This window comes from Bufo bufo, chromosome 6 (assembly GCF_905171765.1).
Source record: "Bufo bufo chromosome 6, aBufBuf1.1, whole genome shotgun sequence".
NCBI lineage: Eukaryota > Metazoa > Chordata > Amphibia > Anura > Bufonidae > Bufo > Bufo bufo.
The window spans coordinates 422,221,323-422,243,656 of record NC_053394.1 but is presented as its reverse complement, the minus strand read 5'-3'; the positions used below and the strand labels follow the sequence as shown (position 1 = coordinate 422,243,656).

General features: G+C 47.7%; 1 protein-coding gene across 1 annotated transcript in view; it reads right to left on the bottom strand.

Annotated features, from left to right (window-relative positions):
- LOC121005806 (probable low-specificity L-threonine aldolase 2) overlaps positions 1 to 22,334 on the bottom strand; it is a 38,629-nt gene that overhangs the window by 4,573 nt on the left and 11,722 nt on the right. The window contains exons 3-4 of the mRNA XM_040438569.1: positions 19,399 to 19,469; positions 18,933 to 19,042 (exon numbers count right to left, since the gene is read on the bottom strand). Of these exons, the coding sequence (XP_040294503.1) occupies positions 18,933 to 19,042; positions 19,399 to 19,469 (181 nt within the window). The remainder of the gene's footprint in view (positions 1 to 18,932; positions 19,043 to 19,398; positions 19,470 to 22,334) is intronic.

The window sequence follows — 22,334 nt, the reverse complement described above, 5'->3', positions numbered from 1 at the left end:
GTTTTATTTTATTTGCTGATCTGGGGTCTGATGGAAGTTATAGGGGGCCACATGAGAATGGGGTATAATGAACATTGCATGTCTGATCTGAGGTCTGATGAAGATTGGGGATCTTATCTGAGGTCTGATAAAGATTGGGGGGTCTCATCTGAGGTCTGATGAAGATTGGGGGTCTGATCTAGGGTTGTTTCGATACAAAATTTTTGATTCGGTTTGATACCATAAAAAAGTATTGCGATACTTGATACCACAGAAAAAAATAAAACGCAAAAAAAAGCCACGTGCATTCCGCATTTTATGGAACGTCCAGCCCATAATCGAACAGTACTACCAATGATTTTAATACAGGGGAGGGCGCACTGCGCCACCAATGATTTTAATACTGGGGGGGGGGGGAAGGTGCACTGCGCCACCAATGATAGTTAACGTTTAATACAAATACAGCCGGCGGCAGAAACACATTGCCGGCACCCAACCTTTGACAGGGAGCTGCGATCACCTGAGGGGTTAATTGCCGGCAATGTGTTTCTGCCGCCTGTATTTGTAATGTATTAAACGTTAGTTATCATTGGTGGCGCAGTGCGCCCTCCCCTCCTCCTTGTTCCCATTGGTGGCAGCAGCACAGAGGGGAGGGAGAGACTGCTTCCTTCTCCCCATGCTTCTGACGGAACATGGCCGCGATGAGAGCAGTGCGATCCATGTTCTCTGATACTGGGCTGTGCAGCAGCACAGCCTAGTATCGATAAAAGGTAAATCCTGGTATCATATCGATATCGGTACAAAAGTATTGATTGGGTATCGAAAATTAGATACCCGAAACAACCCTAGTCTGATCTGAGGTCTGATGAAGATGGGCGGTATGATCTGAGGTCGGATGAAAACTGGGCATCTGATCTGAGGTCTGATGAAGACTGGCGGTCTGATCTGAGGTCTGATAAAGAATGGGGGTCTGATCTGAGGTCTGATAAAGAATGGGGGTCTGATCTGAGGTCTGATGAAAATTGGGAGGTATAATCTGAGGTCTGATGAAGGCTGGGGGTCTGATCTTAGGTCTGATGAAGACTGGGGGTCTGATCTGAGGTCTCATAAAGATTGGGGGTCTGATCTAAGGTCTAATGAAAATTGGGAGGTATGATCTGGGGTCTGATGAAGACTGGGGGTCTGATCTGAGGTCTCATAAAGATTGGGGGTCTGATCTGAGGTCTGATGAAGATTGGGAGGTATGATCTGAGGTCTGATGAAAAATGGGCATCTGATCTGAGGTCTAATAAAGACTGGGGGTCTGATCTATGGTCTCATAAAGATTGGGGGTCTGATCTGAGGTCTGATGAAGACTGGGGTCTGATCTGAGGTCTCATAAAGATTGGGGGGTCTGTTCTGAGGTTTGATAAAGAATGGGGGATCTGATCTGAGGTCTGATGAATATTGGGGGTCTGATGAAGATTGGGGGTCTGATCCGAGGTCTGATTAATTTTTTTCTTTTTCCTCCTCTAAAACCTAAGTGCGTCTTATAGAGCGAGAAATACAGTAATTTCTCTATTAGTATATATTCTAATGTGTTATCTTCTTGTTATTATTGGAAATGTCTTCTAATAATAGTCTCAATATAGATTTTTGAGAAAAGCAAGATATGCTTCAGACTGGTAAAGTGTCTAGTGACAAATGAATGCAGCTTGTCAATTCTTCTAGAATAGGGGCTTGATTATTTATGGGTTTGTCTTATTGGTACAAGTGTCGTTTGTGATGCTTTTTTTGTGAAGATGAAGAAGAGGAAGAAAGGTCAAGGGTTAGCGATATATGGAACCACAGAGAATATATTATTCATATGACCGAATATGTTCTGATGTCACCATGTGAATGAATATTAACGTATTGATGATGTCATGTATGAAAGCCACTGATGTCTATACACTGCAGTAGACTGCAGTATTTTAACCCCCTCAGTACGGGGCAAAGTTTTTGCATTTTAGTTTTTCTACTCTGAGCCTTCTCTGAGCCATAACTTTCATTTTTCTGTTTGTCTGTAGACTTGCAAGTTTTACTTTCTAATGGCACCATTTTATGTTGCATACGATGGGGTGGAACTGGAAAAAAAAATGCAATTTCACCAGTTTTATTTTTACAGTTTTGCCTGTGCAGCAAAACTGACCCATGCCCTTCATTCTATGGGTCAGTACAAGTACAATACCACATTTACATAGTTTTTCTTGTGTTTTAATACTTTAGACAAAATTAATTTGTACTTTTCATCGCCATATTCTGACCCGCATAGCCTTTTTATAGTTATGTGTATGGAGCTGTGTGGGGGCCCTTTTATTTGTGACACAATCTGTAGTTTTTATTGATACCATTTTGGAGTGTGTATGACTTTTTGATCACTTTTTATAAAAAAAATTGGGGGGGAATTGGCCTTTTTTATTTTATTTTCCGTTACACCATTTGGATGGTCAGAATATTTTAATATACTTAATATTTTAAGAGTTCATCCGTCATGACAGTAACACTGGAGGTTGTTCTCCTTTGACCTTCTTGGGACAGGAAACAGGTTAAAAAGGTCCATCCCACCACCACCCTCCATTGTTCCTGTCCCAACAGAGGACAGTCGCAGAGAGAGGTTCCCTGCTCTAGTGATGAAGATTTTCTACAAGATTCTCATGATCTTCTAATGCAAGGACTATATCGGGGAAGGGGGTCTCCTTCTGGGTTCCTGAGTAGCCTCGCTAGTACCTGGTGAGGTAGAGGTCCCCTAGCAGCCCCCAATCGGCAGTCTCCCACCTCTGAGCCTAAAGAAGGGTTCTCTTTTGGCCTGGGTTCGATTAGGGGGTTCATCCTTTCCCTTTCACCTTACGTGGCCATTCCAGTACTTCCCAGGGTGGAGGTCCCTTGGCTTGCTCCTGACCCTCATGAAGTGAGTAATGGAACTTGTGGTGACCCTCACTGGCTGTAGGTTCATGGAGGTCAGATCAGCTATTCCTCGGTGAGGCCTTCAGCAGGATCAGGCCCAGTGCGCTAGAAACAGGCAATCAATTCCTCTCTCTTTACCAAAGCTATGAATGGGATACGGGGGTTTGTAGAAGCTGCATGACAATATTGGGGGCAACACTACAGGTAAGTGAACAATGCATGCAAATTTTCAGGTAAGTGGAACCATGCATGTGTTTAGCAAGTCTAATTGTCTCAGGAGTTGTAATTCATCTCTTGTGAGGCTACCACTTGTTGATATATTATATTTGTTTCTAACTTTTTTGAAGCAACTGCCTCACTTTCCGTTTCACAAGTTGCAGGGCTTTTTTTCTTCGGGGTCTAGCAACCTGTTCTTTGTTTTGTGTGAATTAATTACATTAATTGAGATATGCTTTTGGCCTGTTGCCTCATTTCCTTGGGGCTTGGCCTGTTGCCACGCGGCCCCCGTGCTTGGCTTGCCTGCTGCCACGAGGTCCCCTCGCTTGGCTTGCCTGCTGCCACACGGCCCCCGTGCTTGTCTTGTCTGCTGCCACGTGGCCCCCATGATTGGCTTGCCTGCTGCCACGTGGCCCCAGTGCTTGGCTTGCCTACTGCCACGCAGCCCCCATGATTGGCTTGCCTGCTGCCACATGGCCCCAGTGCTTGGCTTGCCTACTGCCACGCAGCCGCCGTGTTTGGCTTGCCTGCTGCCATGCGGCCCCCGTGCTTGGCTGCCCTGATGCCATGCGGCCCCAGTGCTTGGCTTCCCTGATGCCATATGGCACAGTGCTTTGCTTGCCTGCTGCCGCGCGGCCCTGTGCTTGGCTTGCCTGCTGCCACTCGACCTCCGTGCTTGGGTTGCCTGCTGCCATGCAACCTCTGCGCTTGGGTTGCCTGCTGCCACGCGGCTCCAGTGCTTGGCTTGCCTGCTGCCACTCAGCCTCCATGCAAAGCAGGGGGAAACCCACAAGCCACACCTCTGTAGCTAGTCACTTCTGATTGACATGTCTGGCACTGCAATGCTAGGGGGACCTAACTCTACAATAGGGGGACCCATATTCATAAAGCATGGCTAAGGGGTACATATGTAGCCTAAATTTTTTGAGTTGGTGTCAGGTTCTTTTTAAACCAGTTTTACAACCTTATCCTCGGTCCATCCTTCCTACTCAGTATCAGACATGTGTTTAAGTATAGTAGACTCTAGACCAGGGGTGCACAACCTTTTTTTGGTCTGAGGGCCGCATTGTCACGTCGTTCTGTTTCAAGGGGATGCAAAAAAATGTCTATCGGTGCTTGCTTGCATTGGCCTATTACACAGGGAGATGCAAAGTGAATGGGGAGGAATGATCACTACCACAGTCTTTCCTCCCTCATTCAGTTCTGATGATTATCAGCAGCACAGTCCTGTTTACACAGAGTGATATGCTGTCCATACCTCCAAATGTTGGAAAAGTGCAAGTGTAACACCTGTAGGTAGGGACAGACAAGGACAGTGAGCCCTTACCTAGAACCCAGCCCACTTTCAGTATAAGCCCTACTTGGCACAACTGCAACTGGACGACAGTCCCTACTGTGGGAAGGCGCAGGGGTCCGTCATTGACGGAAGGTACGTGTCACCGAGGTTCCTGGCCTCAGTGAGATAAGAACCGGTAATTTTGTGTGTCAGGGGCAGCTAGTGCTCGCTGACACTGTTGTACTTAGTATGGCTGTACACCCGATCCGGGCCGGTTCTTATTGGGAGCAGCCAAAGAGCAGGGTGGGTGGCTGGTCCCCACGTCCAGGCCAGCCAGCAGCTCAGCTCGGTGTGGTATGTTCCTCCAAGTGATAGTGGAGCTGTGGAATCCCTATGTTTTGGGAGCTGAGGAGACCCGCCACGCTGCCAGGCTGAGAGCCGCATGAGAGCAGCCGGCTGTGGACTGCCAGGTGATTTGTGGAATCTTGCTGTGTGAATTAACACCAAGACCCTGTAAAGTGTTGTTTTTCCTTTTCTGCTTGTTTTGGTGTGAATAAACACTGAACTTTTGTTTTTCAACCGTGGCCTTGCCTCTGTGTTGCGTCCGCTTACCCTGCCTACCAGAGCAAATCCCTAGACTACTTTAAATAAGTGCAGAGACCAACAGACAACAAACACAAAATCAGAGTCATACAGAAATGGGTCAGAACCAGATGGGCTACGCAGTACCAAATAAGAGACAGAGAGTGGTCAGAAGACAAGCCGAGGCCAGAAGGAATCAGTAGGGAACAAGGAACCTAGCTAGTGAGCCAAACAAGACTATCAATGGCACTGGTGTATGGCCAGAAAGTCCCTGGATCAGAACCTGATAGGCCATGTCCCGGTGCTCCATTAGTCAGAACACTAGCACATAGGAATAGAGCAGCTGAGCAATCACTAGGGAGAAACAGAGCATTGCATCCTGTCACTAAGGATGTGGTTGCGTCACCAAGGAGCATGGCTCAGTAGCGCGTCTCTCCTAAAGCAGCCTTGCCGAGGATCGCGCCGCTGGATCCCGGACAGGTAAGTTTACATCAGCAAGGAGGAACACTAGCAGTGGCACATTAAGCCCACTGCGGCAAATTTATTTTACAGACATCCCAACCTGCAAAAACTCATTTCAGGGAGGTTTTCTTTTTTTTTTCTTTCACAAACCTTTTATGACATTTTCCAAACATATGCAGTATCTGCACACTTTGCTCTATGGTGTGGAGGACGGGGCTCATTACCCTGCCCCAAATTATCACATTTATATATATAATTAAAGGGATTCTGTCACCACCTATAAGCCCTGTGAGCTAAACATCTGCTCATGTCCAGGGTAGCAGCATTCTGATTTCTAAGGTGGCCTTATAAAAGCTATTTGTGGCTTTATTCTGCGGAAAAAACGGTTTTACTAACCTGTCAATCATTGAATTAACCCCTTAGTGACAACACATTTTTTCAAAATTGCATTCTAAGAGCTATAACTTTTTTGTTTTTTCATCAATATACTGTCACGGCTATATGTGAGCAACAAGAGCATACACAGTAAATAGAGCTACTGACCGGACCCAAACTAGGGAGGATAAAGGGTGACCCCTGACAGACCCTCAAAGCTCTCCCTATGCTGCTAAAGCACATGCCCGGATCCAAATGGTGGAACGAGGCATGCCCGCGTACCTAAGACTGATGACCACTGTAACCCCTACAATAGTGGAAGGGGCACGGCCACCGGTGCCCTGCTCAGTATATGGAGGGAACCGTGGTCGCCTCAGATCCAGTCAGAAAATAAACAGGTACACTACAATGTCTGCACACTTAGCTGAAGGAGCTGCAGCAGCAGAGAAGACGGATCCAAAGACGGCTGGCAATATCCGGAGTACTTGCTGCAGCAGAACACAGGTCCAGTGAAATGATAGCTTACAAGTGAAGATACTCAAGCAAGAGCTACAACTCAAATGAGAAATATAATCCACACCCTACAAAGGAGCAGGGGTGATTTAAAGGCAGGGAAATCAAACGCAGGAGGAACAGCTGGGAGGAAGGAAACAGAAAGTAAAGACCTCATCACAGGGGCGGAGAAACAGAGCAGTGAGAACTCCTCCAAGCTCTAGTAGTGACATCATCACAGGGGTGGAGAAACAGAGCTGTGAGAACGTCTCAAAGCTCTGGTAGTGACAGTACCCCCCCCCCCCCCTCTACGGGTGGACCCTGGACACCCAGGACCCACCTTCTCAGGATGAGCCCTATGAAATGCCCTGATGAGGCGAGTGGCTTTAATGTCCGACACCGGAACCCACATCCTCTCCTCAGGACCATAACTCTTCCAATGAACGAGGTACTGAAGAGAACCGCGGAGAATGCGAGAGTCCACAATTCTGGAAACCTCAAACTCCAGATTGCCATCAACCAAAATCGGAGGAGGAGGCAAAGAGGAGGGTACCGTGGGCTGGACATATGGTTTTAAGAGAGATCTGTGAAATACATTATGTATCTTCCAAACCCGTGGAAGATCAAGACGGAAGGCAACAGGATTAATGACTGACAAGATTTTATAAGGCCCAATAAACTTGGGACCCAATTTCCAGGAGGGAACCTTCAGTTTAATATTTCTTGTAGACAACCACACCAGAACACCCACATTCAGGTCCGGACCAGGCACACGTCTCTTATCAGCCACACGCTTATACTTCTCACTCATCTTTCTAAGATTACTCTGAATCTTTTGCCAAATGGTAGACAAAGACGAGGAAAATCTCTCCTCCTCAGGTAAACCAGAAAGAGCCCCTCCCGAGAATGTCCCAAACTGCGGATGGAACCCATATGCACCAAAGAATGGTGACTTATCAGAAGATTCCTGACGACGGTTGTTCAGAGCAAACTCAGCAAGAGGGAGAAATGAACACCAATCCTCCTGGTTCTCTGCCACAAAACAGCGCAAATATGTCTCCAGATTCTGATTGAGGCGCTCAGTCTGACCATTCGACTGCGGGTGAAAAGCAGAAGAGAAGGACAGCCGAACCCCCAGGCGAGAACAGAAAGCCTTCCAGAACCTGGACACAAACTGCGTGCCTCTATCGGAAACAATATCAGAGGGAATGCCATGCAATTTAACAATATGGTCGACAAAAGCTTGCGCCAACGTTTTAGCATTGGGTAAACCAGGGAAAGGTACGAAATGAGCCATCTTGCTAAAACGGTCCACCACCACCAGGATCACTGACTTCCCTGAGGAACGAGGAAGATCCGTGATAAAGTCCATGGACAGGTGTGTCCAAGGACGGGAAGGTATGGGTAACGGGAGAAGGGAACCTGAAGGCCGTGAACGAGGGACCTTAGTGCGAGCGCACGTCTCACAAGCAGCCACAAAACCCTCCACCGACTTACGAAGAGCCGGCCACCAAAATCTCCGAGCAATGAGATCTACCGTGGCTCTACTCCCGGGGTGACCAGCAAGAACAGTATCATGATGCTCCTTGAAGAGTTTGTGACGTAGCTCAGGAGGCAAAAACAACTTCCCAGAAGGACAACGGGCAGGTGCCTCAGTCTGGGCAGCCTGGACCTCGGCCTCCAAATCAGAATATAGAGCAGAAACAACTACCCCCTCCGCCAAAATGGGACCCGGGTCCTCGGAGTTTCCTCCTCCCGGAAAACAGCGAGAGAGAGCATCAGCCTTCACATTTTTGATCCCAGGGTGGAATGTAACGACAAAATTGAATCTGGAGAAGAACAGAGACCATCTGGCCTGTCTCGGATTTATAGGCCTGGCCGACTCCAAGTATGCCAGATTCTTATGGACGGTAAAAACGGTGATAGGGTGCCTGGCCCCCTCCAACCAATGGCGCCATTCCTCGAAAGCCAACTTGATGGCCAACAACTCCCTATCTCCCACATCATAGTTTTTCTCTGCCGGGGAGAGTTTTTTTAGAGAAAAAGGCACAGGGTCGCCATTTGGCAGGAGAAGGGCCCTGGGACAAAACCGCACCCACACCCACCTCTGAAGCATCCACCTCAACAATAAAAGGTAAGGAAACATCGGGATGCACCAAGACGGGAGCAGACGCAAAACTCTCTTTAATCTTAGAAAAGGCTGCAAGCGCCTCCTCCGACCAAGAGGAAAAATCCGCCCCCTTTTTTGTCATGTCAGTGAGGGGTTTGACAACAGAGGAATAATTCAAAATGAACTTTCTGTAATAGTTCGCAAAACCCAGAAAGCGCATCAATGCCTTCTGATTCTCAGGAAGCTCCCACTCAAGTACAGCACGGACCTTCTCCGGATCCATGCGAAAACCAGAAGCAGAGAGGAGAAAACCCAGAAATTGAATCTCCGATACCATAAAAAGACATTTCTCCAGCTTGGCGTACAATTTATTTTCCCGCAGAATCTGCAGAACCTGAAAAAGATGATCCTGATGGGTCTGAACATCAGGGGAAAAAATCAAAATATCATCAAGATACACCAATACAAATTTCCCCATTAAATGGTAGAAAATACTATTAACAAAATGCTGAAAGACGGCCGGAGAATTCATCAGGCCGAAAGGCATAACGAGATTCTCGAAATGCCCGTTAGGGTATTAAAGGCCGTTTTCCATTCATCCCCCTCTCTGACCCTGACCAGGTTGTACGCGCCTCTCAAATCCAATTTGGAAAAAACCTTGGCCCCAACAATTTGGTTGAAGAGGTCCGGGATCAGAGGAAGGGGATAGGGATCGCGAATCGTGATACGGTTCAGCTCCCTAAAATCTAGGCAAGGTCTCAGAGAGCCATCTTTTTTTTTAACAAAAAAAAAACCCTGCGGCAACAGGTGATTTTGAGGGACGAATATGCCCCTTATCGAGACTCTTGGAGATATAGGTTCGCATTGCGATTCTTTCCGGTTGTGAGAGATTGTAGAGGCGTGCTTTTGGCAGCTTGGCGCCGGGAATGCGGTTAATGGGACAGTCAAACTCCCGGTGAGGAGGTAGCTCCTGAACACCGCTCTCGGAAAACACGTCCGAGAAATCAGAGAGAAATGATGGCACAGTTTTAGTAGACACCTCTGCAAAAGTCGCTGTGAGACAATTCTCTCTACAAAAGTCACTCCACTCACTTATTTGCCTTCCTTGCCAATCAATAGTGGGGTTATGTCTAGTGAGCCAGGGTAACCCCAAAACTAGAGGAGACGGCAATCCGTTAAGGACAAAACAAGATATATCCTCCACATGAGTGTCACCTACAGCTAGCCGGATATTGTGAACAATGCCCTTCAGAGATCTCTGTGAGAGTGGAGCAGAGTCAATAGCAAAAACAGGTATATCCTTTTCTAATGTGCAAACCTGAAAACCATGCATGGCTACAAATTGAGTGTCAATAAGATTGACGGCCGCTCCACTATCGACAAAAATCTCACAAGAAATGACTTTGCTCTCTAGCACCACCCTGGCAGACAGGAGAAAACGGGAACTGCAGGTCAGAGGAAAAGCATCAATTCCTACATCAACTTTGCCCAAAGTAGCAAATGAAGCAGAACTTGATGATTTACCTTTTGAGGTTTTTCTCTTATTATCGCTCTTAGTACAGTTCAAGAATCTCCTAGACGGACAAACATTTGCCAAATGACCTATGCCCCCACAACAAAAACACACCATACTCTGAGGACTAAATCCTCTTTTATCAGGGGCAAGTGTTCTGGCATAAAAAACGTAAGTTAGATTCGGCCAGAGCAACACGATCCGGGTCATCATATATCTGCCCCAGGGCCACAAAAAATCTTTCCACGGATCGAAGGGAGGGATCCCCTGATGGCAGCGAAAAAGCCCAAGTCTGAGCATTACCCCTGAGCAGGGAGATGACAATCCTCACCCTCTGCTCCTCATTACCAGAGGAGTGGGGACACAAGCAAAAATGGAGTTTGCATGCCTCTCTGAAGCGAACAAAATTCTCACTGCCCCCAGAGAACGTTTCCGGAAGTGAGACCTTTGGCTCGCAACAGACTCCATGGGCCGGAGCAGAGCCCAATGCTTGAAGCTGAGTCATAGATTGACGGAGATCCGCTACTTCCAAAGAAAGACCCTGCATGCGGTCAACCAGGCCAGAAAGCGGATCCATGTCAAAAAAGACGGTTTTGGTGGATTATAATGTCACGGCTGTATGTGAGCAACAAGAGCATACACAGTAAATAGAGCTACTGACCGGACCCAAACTAGGGAGGATAAAGGGTGACCCCTGACAGACCCTCAAAGCTCTCCCTATGCTGCTAAAGCACATGCCCGGATCCAAATGGTGGAACGAGGCATGCCCGCGTACCTAAGACTGATGACCACTGTAACCCCTACAATAGTGGAAGGGGCACGGCCACCGGTGCCCTGCTCAGTATATGGAGGGAACCGTGGTCGCCTCAGATCCAGTCAGAAAATAAACAGGTACACTACAATGTCTGCACACTTAGCTGAAGGAGCTGCAGCAGCAGAGAAGACGGATCCAAAGACGGCTGGCAATATCCGGAGTACTTGCTGCAGCAGAACACAGGTCCAGTGAAATGATAGCTTACAAGTGAAGATACTCAAGCAAGAGCTACAACTCAAATGAGAAATATAATCCACACCCTACAAAGGAAGAGGGGTGATTTAAAGGCAGGGAAATCAAACGCAGGAGGAACAGCTGGGAGGAAGGAAACAGAAAGTAAAGACCTCATCACAGGGGCGGAGAAACAGAGCAGTGAGAACTCCTCCAAGCTCTAGTAGTGACATCATCACAGGGGTGGAGAAACAGAGCTGTGAGAACGTCTCAAAGCTCTGGTAGTGACATATACCTTCAGGAGGCCTTATTTTTTGCAGGACAACTTATAGTTTTTAATGCACCATTTTGGGTACATATAATCATTGATCAACACCAGCTATCTGTCTTAAACCCCCTTTGTTTACATCAGTAAAAAGGCGTATTGGTGGTCACTAAGGGGTTAAGGTGCCCAAGCAGGGGAGGTCTGTGGATGCATGGTGCCCGGCCGCACGCATTGCCGTTTGTGCCCAGCGCCGCCTTCTACTCCTCAGTGCCGCCTCTCCCTCCCCCTCCTCCCGCTTTGAGATCCCGCGCGTGCGCACAGGCTCAGCCTGATGCGCTGTTGCGGACTGCTGGCATCGGCTTCTTCTTGCACTGAGCGCACGCGCCGAGAAGGGGACACTGCTACAGGTTTACTGCGAGTAAACTAGAGATGGGAAGTTCGGATCTTTCACATGAATCGGTTCATTTGAATCAGTTCATTCAAATGAACCGATTCATGAATCGAATCTTCGGTTCATTCGCTGAGCTGACAAGAAGCAAGTGAACCGAAGCTTAGGTTGCGCAATGCGCATGCGCGGATGCTTGGATTCACTTACTGACTCGCTGAGTCGGCTCTTGGTCTGAGTCAGGAAGTTTATTCTTTAAAACCCTGTGTGTAATTATCTACCCCACTGTAGGAAAAAAATCAAGCATCCAGGGGGGGTGAATTTAAAGAGGACCTTTCACCAGAATAAAACATCTAAACTAACTATACAGACGTGTAGAGCGGCGCCCAGAGATCCCCCTGCACTTACTATTATCCCTGGGCGCCGCTCCGTTCTCCCGGTATAGGCTCCGGTATCTTAACATGTTAGGCTCCACCCAGGGGAACCTGCCGGCGTCTCTTTCTCCCATGCTGTAGCGCTGGCCAATCGCAGCGCTCAGCTCATAACCTGAGTTTTTTTTTTTTCTCTCAGGCTATGAGCTGAGCGCTGCGATTGGCCAGCGCTACAGCATGGGAGAAAGAGACGCCGGCAGGTTCCCCTGGGTGGAGCCTAACTATGAAGATACTGGAGCCTATAACGGGAGAACGGAGCGGCGCCCAGGGATAATAGTAAGTGCAGGGGGATCCCTGGGCGCCGCTCTACATGTCTGTATAGTTAGTTTAGATGTTTTATTCTGGTGAAAGGTCCTCTTTAACACTGGGGTAAATATTATAATTAAAATGGAGGGTTAAATGTGTAAATGTATTTAAAAAAAATACATCTCTCTCAATAGTTCTATAGCTACTGAATGAGACAGAAGAAGGGATGCCTTTAACATATATAGATCTCCTTGAGAAGCCAATTTGACCCTAAAGGGTTAATTCAACCTGTAATCTAAACTCTGTGTCATCTGTCACTTCTCTTATCTCTCTGCTGACTGGCATCTCTGTCCCTTAACCTTATCACTGCTGCAGCCTGGTCATCAGCCTCAGTGTAAACTGTTCCAGTGACTCACGGTTCTTTTAACTCAAAGAATCGAATGAGTCTCTAAGGGCTCTTTCACACCTGCGTTGTTGTCTTCCGGCATAGAGTTCCGTCGTCGGGGCTCTATGCCGGAAGAATCCTCATCAGGATTATCCCAATGCATTCTGAATGGAGTGAAATCCGTTCAGGAAGCATCAGGATGTCTTCAGTTCCGGAACGGAAAGTTTTTTGGCCGGAGAAAATACCGCAGCATGCTGCGCTTTTTGCTCCGGCCAAAAATCCGGAACACTTGCCACAAGGCCGGATCCGGGATTAATGCCCATTGAAAGGCATTGATCCGGATCCGGCCTTAAGCTAAACGTCGTTTCGGCGCATTGCCGGAGCCGACATTTAGCTTTTTCTGAATGGTTACCATGGCTGCCGGGACGCTAAAGTCCTGGCAGCCATGGTAAAGTGTAGCGGGGGAGCAGCATACTTACCGTCCGTGCGGCTCCTGGGGCGCTCCAGAGTGACGTCAGGGCGCCCCAAGCGCATGGATCACGTGATCGCATTGGACACGTCATCCATGCGCATGGGGCGCTCTGACGTCATTCTGGAGCGCCCCGGGAGCCGCACGGACTGTAAGTATACCGCTCCCCCGCTCCTACTATGGCAACCAGGACCTTAATAGCGTCCTGGCTGCCATAGTAACACTGAAAGCATTTGGAAGACGGTTCCGTCTTCAAATGCTTTCAGTACACTTGCGTTTTCCGGATCCGGAGTGTAATTCCGGCAAGTGGAGTGCACGCCGGATCCGGACAACGCAAGTGTGAAAGAGGCCTAAGACGGAACTTTAGATTCTTTTAACCTGTGACTCATTCCATTCTTAGACTCCCTCCTGTACAGTGTGTGACTCAGAGCTGCTTGCCTGAGCTCTGATTGGTTGCAGGCCGGGGCTGGCTTCCACTCTAGGATCAGATTACACTCCTCCCTCCCTGCTGCCAGCGTCTCTCTGCTCTGCTATCTGACTGAGCGGCTTCACACGGATCGGCTCAGTCAGAGGAATCGACTGTATCCATTCAAAAGAACGATTCGTTCATGAACCGGACATCACTAGAGTAAACCTTTCCGGGGTATATTGTCTCACATGCGGGCGCCAGGGAGCCGCTATCTAATAGCGGGAGACTCCCTGAACCTCCGGGAGACTTAACATCCCTGCTTTTAATACTAAGCCACACCTCTAACTCCACCCAATGGCTATTTATACACACTAAATTCTACCTAGTCCCCTTAGTGCCCTTACTTGGTATTACCAGTTTGTGCCCCTCACACAGTAGTGATAATAATAATAATATTTATATAGCACCAACATGCCCCCTTTGGGCCCACAGTAGTTATGTCCACATTGTGCCACTCACACAGTAGTTATCTCCACACTGTGCCGCTCACACTGTAGTTATGTCCACACTGTGCCGCTCACACTGTAGTTATGCCCCCTTTGTGCCCTTCCACAGAATAGTTATGCCCACATTGTGCCTCCCACAAAATAGTTATGCAGCATGCCAGACCTGCAGGGTATTGCAACAGTGAGGTCACGGTTATGGGCAATCGAGGGCTACTCACTTTTTGGAGAAGAACCCTGGGCAGGCATGCGGCAGTGAATGAGAGGTAGACACAAGTTCCTCTGGGGCATACTCTGGATGGAGAGACCTGGCCTGATGTTGGGTGAGGTGCCCTGGATGTTGCAGGTGTTTTGAATCGTGACGCCAGTGCCTGTAACGGTGGCACACCGATTTGCAGGAGGATTAATGGAAGAGGATTTGCAGGAGGATTAATGAAGTACACAGGCCGGCTGGTAGGGACAGGTACCCTTACCTCTGACCCGGCGATGTCCGAGTACTGGAGTCTAATTTCTTCTTTCCTAGGTGGAGTCCGGATTCTGGCAGTAGCAATCCGGCGCAGTCCACGCAGCTGTTCCTCCAGATTTGGTCATCCAGACTCTCGGTTTCTGGATCGCTGTCTTCCGGAGCTTCCACTGGTACAGGTAGGGAAGTTGCATCCTGCGCAGCCGCTGCAGGTTCAGGTGGCGCATCTGGTCTTTTCCCTTTACGAATGTTGTCCAGGGTCGCATGGAACCGCTCTAAGTTTTCTAGTTCCTTTATAGTTTTCTCCCAGCGAGGCAGCTCAGGGGACGGATATGGGCTCACCCACTTCTCCACTACTGTTGGTTGCCAAAAGACGTTCGGGCCAATGAAAGAGCCCCGCTCTTGAAATGCATGATGGGCCGGTTCTGGAGAGCGCGCTGGTTCACGCTCGCAGCCAGTGTAGTCCTCATCAGTCTCCCAGTCCTCCGGTTCCTTTCTGGGACGGGTCACAGCAGTGGCGTAAGGGCCTCGCAGGCCCTCGGCAGGGGTGAACTCCACTTCCTCTCCCTCGTGGAGGTTATGCATGTGCTCCGGGAGCTAGCTCCGCTTGACGGACCTCCGATTAACATACAAGTCTCTGCCGGTGGTATAATCTTGAATAAAACCGGTCCTTGTCAAATGCCACAACCAACCCCATTCTCCTTTCCAGGCGGGGTTGGGTGTCAGTGTGGCGCTCATGAACAGTCTTTGCCAGTTCCTGCAGGGTATTGCGACAGTGAGGTCACGGTTATGGGCAATCGAGGGTTACTCACTTTTTGGAGAAGAACCCTGGGCAGGCATGCGGCAGTGAATGAGAGGTAGACACAAGTTCCTCTGGGGCACACTCTGTATAGAGAGACCTGGCCTGATGTTGGGTGAGGTGCCCTGGATGTTGCAGGTGTTTTGAGTGCCTGAGGCAAGGTCCCTTTAAGAATCGTGACGCCAGTGCCTGTAACGGTGGCACACCGATTTGTAGGAGGATTAATGGAGTACACAGGTGGTAAACCAAACGTTGCTTTACTTTAGGAAACAGTCCAAATTTATACAGACAGTTGCAGTAGGTGATAATGATGCAGTTCTTTATAGTACAAATGCACAGCAGGTTTACTTCACAGCACAGCAGGTTTCAATCTTGCAAGATACTTGGAGGGTAGACAGTTAATGCTTTGCAGTACAATGCTGCTCTATCCCCACAGCTATTCTAGCTGGCTGGATCCCAAGGCCCGGATGCCTAATTGCTGGCTTAAATCCTTGGTATATGAATTCCTTCCTCTAGTATTGGCACTTGCTTTAATTATTACAGTACCTTTGCTGATTAGCTGGATTCTCTGCTGAATAAAATAGATGACTGCAGGTTTCTCCCAGGAGGTGCATCTCCTACTACTGGGGTGTCTTCTGAGCTAACTGAGGCTCACTTTATCTACAGGCAGGCTAGGGTTCCTCACTAGCCTTCTGGTCGTAGCTAGCAGCCAGGGCTATCAAGCTGCATGTCAGGAGGAGGCCCTCAGCATATCTCTGGCTGGTGCCTTCTCACTTCTGTCTCCACAGACTCCTGACTATGATCTAACTCCTCCCTGTCTGGGCCTGAACATTTATACTAGGGGCTCCCTATCTCCCTCTAGTGTCTAGGATGCCTAATAGGCCTGCTATGCATGACACAGGGGAAATATTGCCTATAAAAGCACATAGAAAATACATTAAAATGCACAGTTAAATGTAATATTACTGTCCCTTGTGAGCAGAAGTAACACGTGAACCAATTGACCCTTGTGTAGTGCCCACGCCTACCTAGTGGGACACTACAGTTATGCTCCCTTTGTGCCCACTACACAGTAGATATGCCCCATTTGTGCCCCTCCACAAAGTAGCTATGCCCACTTTGTGCCCCCCACACAGTAGTTATGTCTACATTGTGCCCAAACACAGTAGTCATGCCTCCATTATAGTAGTGTCATCTTACTGTTAATAAAAAATAAATAAAAAACCGTAATACTCACCTAGTCCCAATCTCCCGATGATCAGATCACATCCTGTGCTCCCCAGCAGGAATGATGCAGTGACACATAGCCCTTTCTGGGCTGTGCAGGAGGAAGATTAAACAGGCTGTTTCCCCGGCCCGTGCCCTCCTGCTATACAGCTCAGCAGGCGCGATGTGTCACTGCATCGTACCTGCTGGGGAGCGCAGGATGTGCTCTGATCATCGGGAGAATGGGACTAGGTGAGTATTACTGGCGCAGGCCAGTGAATGGTGATGTTGACAGCTCCCTGCTTCACCATTGCATTCAACTGTCTCTGTGTTCACAGGAGGCAAAGACAGTTGAAAATGAGGCATACCTCATCCATCCCAGGACCACTGCCGAAATCTGGGACTTTCCCTCTGGATCTGGAATGTTTGAGGGATATGGCGCTGCTGATAATTGTGCATCTTTCATTCTGATGAAAAGTGCAAATCAGCCGACAAAAGAGGGATTGCTTGTTTATCGTCACCATGATTATACAGGCCTTCTATGACCACTTGTAATTGCCCCAAAAATCGTGCAGTGTAGTGGGGCTTCAGCAGTGACATTTCCTTCCGGCATCCTAATCATAAATCAGCACTTTCCTTCCCTTAAGGCCTCTTTCACATGGGCGTCACGGGCCGGATAGGATGCGGGTGCGTTCAGGGAAAATCGTTGCGTTCTTGTTTTTTCCGCGCAAGTGCAATGCGTTTTGCACGCGTGTGATAAAAAAAATGAATGTTTGGTTCACCCAGACCCGAACCCAGACTTCTTCACTGAATTTAGGGTTTGGGTTCGGTGTTCTGTAGATTTTATTATTTTCTATGGGGCCTGCGTTGCGTGAAAAACGCAGAATATAGAACATGCTGCGATTTTCATGCAACGCACAAGTGATGCGGGAAAAACATTGTTCATGTACACAACCCCATTGAAATGAATGGGTCCGGATTCAGTGCGGGTGCAATGCGTTCACCTCACGCATTGAACCCGCGCAGAATAACCACACATGGTGGTTTAAGTTAGTAACTTTTTATTTTTTGTGACACACATAGCTTCTTTTTTGTTTTGTTTTAATTGTGCAAGACTGTAAAAAATGTAAAAAATTCAAACTATAGCTCCTTATTCTTTAAATATGCAAACTGACACAGATATAAATGATTAAAATACGATTTTTGTGTATTTTGTGTTGGTCGTTTTGATATATAATATGTATAGTTTTATGCGAACAGGGAGAGATTGGCAAGAGTTACGGTTGGCGTTGGTATTTTTATTTTATTTTCATTTATATTTATTTTTCACCTAATTTATCCCCCAAGAGGCGATAATGGCAACTTATGGTTGGCGCAGGTGTTTTTTTTTTTATTTATTTATTTTATTATATTTTTTTACATTTATTTTTGGCACACAATATGTCCCTCAAGAGGCGATAATGGCTAACTGACAAGAAGGAAAGATGCTGAAAAAGGTTACAATTGCAGGTAACTTTTTTTTAAAAAAAGTGTTCAACCTGTTACAACGATTATACAAGGATTGAGTGTTTTGTACAACAGGTTCTGTGCACATGGCCATATATTAAATACCAGGTGACAGGATGAGAAGGTCTGTGGCACTAAATATAAGCAATATGTATATTTTTATTTTATTTTATGCACTTATATAGCACTGACATATTCCACAGGGCTTTATAGACATTAGTTTCCTATCAGTCTGTCTTTGGAGTGTGGGGAGGAAACCAGAGAAGCCGGAGGAAACCCACACAAAACACGGGGAGAACATACAAACTCCATGCAGATGTTGTCCTTCGTCGGGTTCAAACCCAGGACCGCGCCTCCCGCATGCTGATGACCGCTTCCATAATATAACTGGTCATTAGCATTCGGACTATAAGACACACTGTCATTTCCCCTCCAGTTTTAGGGGGGGGGGGGGGGGGGGAGTGCGTCTTATAGTCTGAAAAATACGGTACATGCCTCCTCCACAGAATCCAACAGTAGACAAGCCCTTAAGTGGTTGTGTACTCATTTCCAGACTACTCAAACTGGCAGGACCCATGTCAAGCCTCTTCATACTGCGGCTTCCGCTGATTGTCTTGGGTTTGCATGCAAACTTCTCGTTTGACGCTGCTGCAGCCGATCAGTGGCTGCAGCGGTGATCTGGTCCATTTGCATGTGACCATTTGACATGATACAAGGGGAGCAACGGCCCAAACAGGACGTTAACGTGGAAGACCTGAGACAAGCAGGGAATCGGGTAAGTAAGATCACCAACATGGGTCACGCCAGTCTGAGAGGTCTTGAAATTAGTGCACAACCCCTTCATTAAGCTGCGTGTGCAAGACCAGGACTGCTCCATGCATCTGACGTCAAACTCTGCAGGCATTGTAAACAAGCTGTGGCCACCAGATGGCAGCATAACATTAGAAAACTTGTAATATCTGACGACTTACCTGCGCTACACTGCCTTGCTCATAGAAGACCATATGAGATTCATCTCCAACCAGGACCTCAGATCCTCTGAATCGGCAGTGAACCATGACTATGGAGAGAGACATGAGCGTAAACCAGTGTACTGCACCTTCATACAACTTCTGAACCCTCCTGCAACTTATACCATTTCAGCATTAATTTGACGTGCAAAAAATGCTGTGATGCACCGTGATGATCTATGCGCCTGTGTCAGATGGACAGGGTGGGTTTACAGCCGCTGGGTGCAGTGGCACTATTCATTGATAGCAAGCAGAGATTTTGGTAATGGCGAAGAACTTACAGCAGAACCTGTGCTTTTTATTTAATCCCCATTTGTGTGCGCTGATGCTGAGTATTATCCCAAGGGGGGCGATACTTTTGCAATGGAGATTTATACAAAGAGCAGGAGAGTTCACTGACACTTACCTGAGATTAGATTTCCCATTATGCCGCTGGTCACAAAGAGGGCGTCCTCTGTGCCGCTTACCGCTGGATCTCTGTGTGGACACATATACAGTACATATGCATGAGCTTATTTGCATTTGAAGGACTGCTCTGCCCACAAAGGTTTCCTATTCCATTTTCACATTACAGGTTTAGGGTCCATTCACACGTCCGTGTGTGTTTTGCGGATCCGCAAAACACGGACATCGGCGATGTGCGTTCCGCATTTTGCGGACCGCACATCGCCGGCACTTAATAGAAAATGCCTATTCTTGTCTGCAATTGCGGACAAAAATAGGACATGTTCTATTTTTTTCGGGAACGGAATTGCGGACCCAGAAGTGCGGATCCCATAGAAATGAATGGGTCCGCAATTCCGTTCCGCAAAATGAGGAACGAAATTGCGGACGTGTGAATGGACCCTTAGGAGGCAATTTTCTCTTAAAAAGATTTCTGATGACCTCTCCTCAGGATAGGTTATAAATATCAGATTGGCGGGGGTCCGACACCCCCGCCGATCAGCTGTATGAGGAGAAGGCACGCGTAGTACGCACGTGCCGTCTCCCCTCTCTCTTCCTGCTCTCCGCTGCTGTCTATGGCAAAGCAGCGACAAGCAGGAAGAGAGACGGCACGTGCGCACTGCGTCGCCTCATACAGCTGATCGGCGGGGGTGTCGGGTATCGGACCCCCCTCTGATCTGATACTGATGACCTATCCTGAGGATAGGTCTTCAATATAGGAGAGCCCAGAGACTCCCTTTAAAGGGACCCCTATAATGAAGGGGCTATTCCTATCATCAGAATTGCTGAGGTGCTGGGATTGCAGTAGAGTCCGGCCAGGAGTTTCGGGAAATAAACAGTGATTATAGGGGTTCTCCAGGATTTTGATATTGATGACCTGTCCTCAGCATAGGTCATCAATATCTGATCGGTGGGGGTCCGACACCCCCACCGATCAGCAGTTTGAAGACACTGCGGCACTTACCCTCTCCCTAGGCCATTTGATGTCACGTTCATCAGTCACATGGCCTAGGCACAGCCATTCCCATTCAAGTGAATGGAGCTGAGCTGCAATACCAAGCATAGCCACTATACAATGGACGGCACTGTGTCTGGTAAGCTGCGAGAAGGTCGCGGCACTCACAGGATCTCCAGTAGTGATGAACGAACATCGGCCGGGATGATTCGCGAATGCGATCAAATGTTCGTGAACCGGAAGTTCACGGCGGGCCCTATTCACTTTAATGGCAGGCAAACCTGAAAAACCTTCAGGTCATATTTGCAGCCACCAAATACTTACAAGAAGTGCACAAATCGTCCCACAACATGGACAGTGACATTCCAGAGGGGGATCAATGGCAACAATTTCCCCAAAAAATATGTATTTTAATCAGGGGCCATTTTTATGCGTCTTAAAGGGAAATTCTCAGAAATGTGCCCTGCTGGAGCCTAGAAAATTTTTATTTTAGGCCAGTGGAGTACAGGCCCCAAACATTAGGCATTCATCGGACAGAAAAGAACAATCGATTATGTGGCTGGAGGTACATTAGACGGTCACTGGATAACAATTTTACTGTAGGCCAGTGGAGTACAGGCCCCAAAATTATTCATTCACCTAACAGAAAAGAACAATTGATAACGTAGCTGGAGGTATATTAGGCGGTCACCATATTTACTGTTGGCCAGTTAGATTACAGGCCCCAAAAATTATGCATTCCACCGTACATAAATGATCAAGTGATTATGTGGCCGGAGGTATATTAGACGGTCATTAGATATCAATTTTATGCAGGCCAGTACAAATAAATGGCAAATACATATGTTTAAAAGAACAAAAAATATAAAATTGGATTAAAAACATGGCTAACGAAATCCCCCCTCTTGAAAAAAAACCAAATGATAATAGTTGAAATTTGATAACACGTGGTCGTCACAGGTGTTGAATTCCTCCGAGGCCCCAACAATTAGGCATTCACCGGACAGAAAAGGCCTTTTATGCCGCTGTATTTACCTAAGACAGGGACCATTATTTGTTCTGGGTGGTGGCGGATATGTGTGGGCTGGCATGAGGAAATTCAATTAAACGTGGTCGTCACAGGTGTTGTATTCCTCCGAGATCCATGCCTCATTCATTTTTAGAAAAGTGAGGTAGTCCACACTGTCGTGAGCTACAGGGCCGCCATCAGGGGAGTAAAGCCGATACTCCAGTAAGGGGCCCGGACCCCGGGGGGGCCCAGCCAGTCCCGAGCCATATATATTTTTTTGTGTCAGTGTGTTAACTTTGCGTTTTCAAGCGCCGCCCAGCTCATCAATATTCACTTCGCTGGGCGGCTTCTGCTGTCCCCGACGCTCCGAGATTCCGCGCATGCCCAATAGAAAGCCATGGGCATCGGCCTCACTTGCAGCTTCTGGGCATGCACGGGATACCTTGCCACTACATGTCTTGCTGTGGATATGTGTGAAAAAGCGCCTGCGTCGGGGACAGCAGAAGCCGCCCAGCGAAGTGAATATTGATGAGCTGGGCGGCGCTTGAAAATGGCGGTTGGGGCGCGGCTGGGCACAAGTGGAGTTGAAACGCCGCCCCTTGGGCACAAAGGAGAGCGATTCTATCAGGTTATCAAACATGATTTTACTGTATTTAAAAGGTGGACAGGGGGTATACTTATATGTTTTTAATACACATTAGAAGACCTATACCTGCATATATATATAGCTAAAAATGCTTATTGGGCCTGACAGTGTCCCTTTAAAGTTAAAGTTACTGTTTGCAAGATACGGATTACAGTTTATAAATGTATACTACTGTGAGCCGCGGGGAGGGGGATCTATGTATGACAGCACTGTTATAGGGAGGGGGATCTATGGATGACGGCACTGTTATAGGGAGGGGGTCCGTGGATAACACTGTTATGGGGGGGG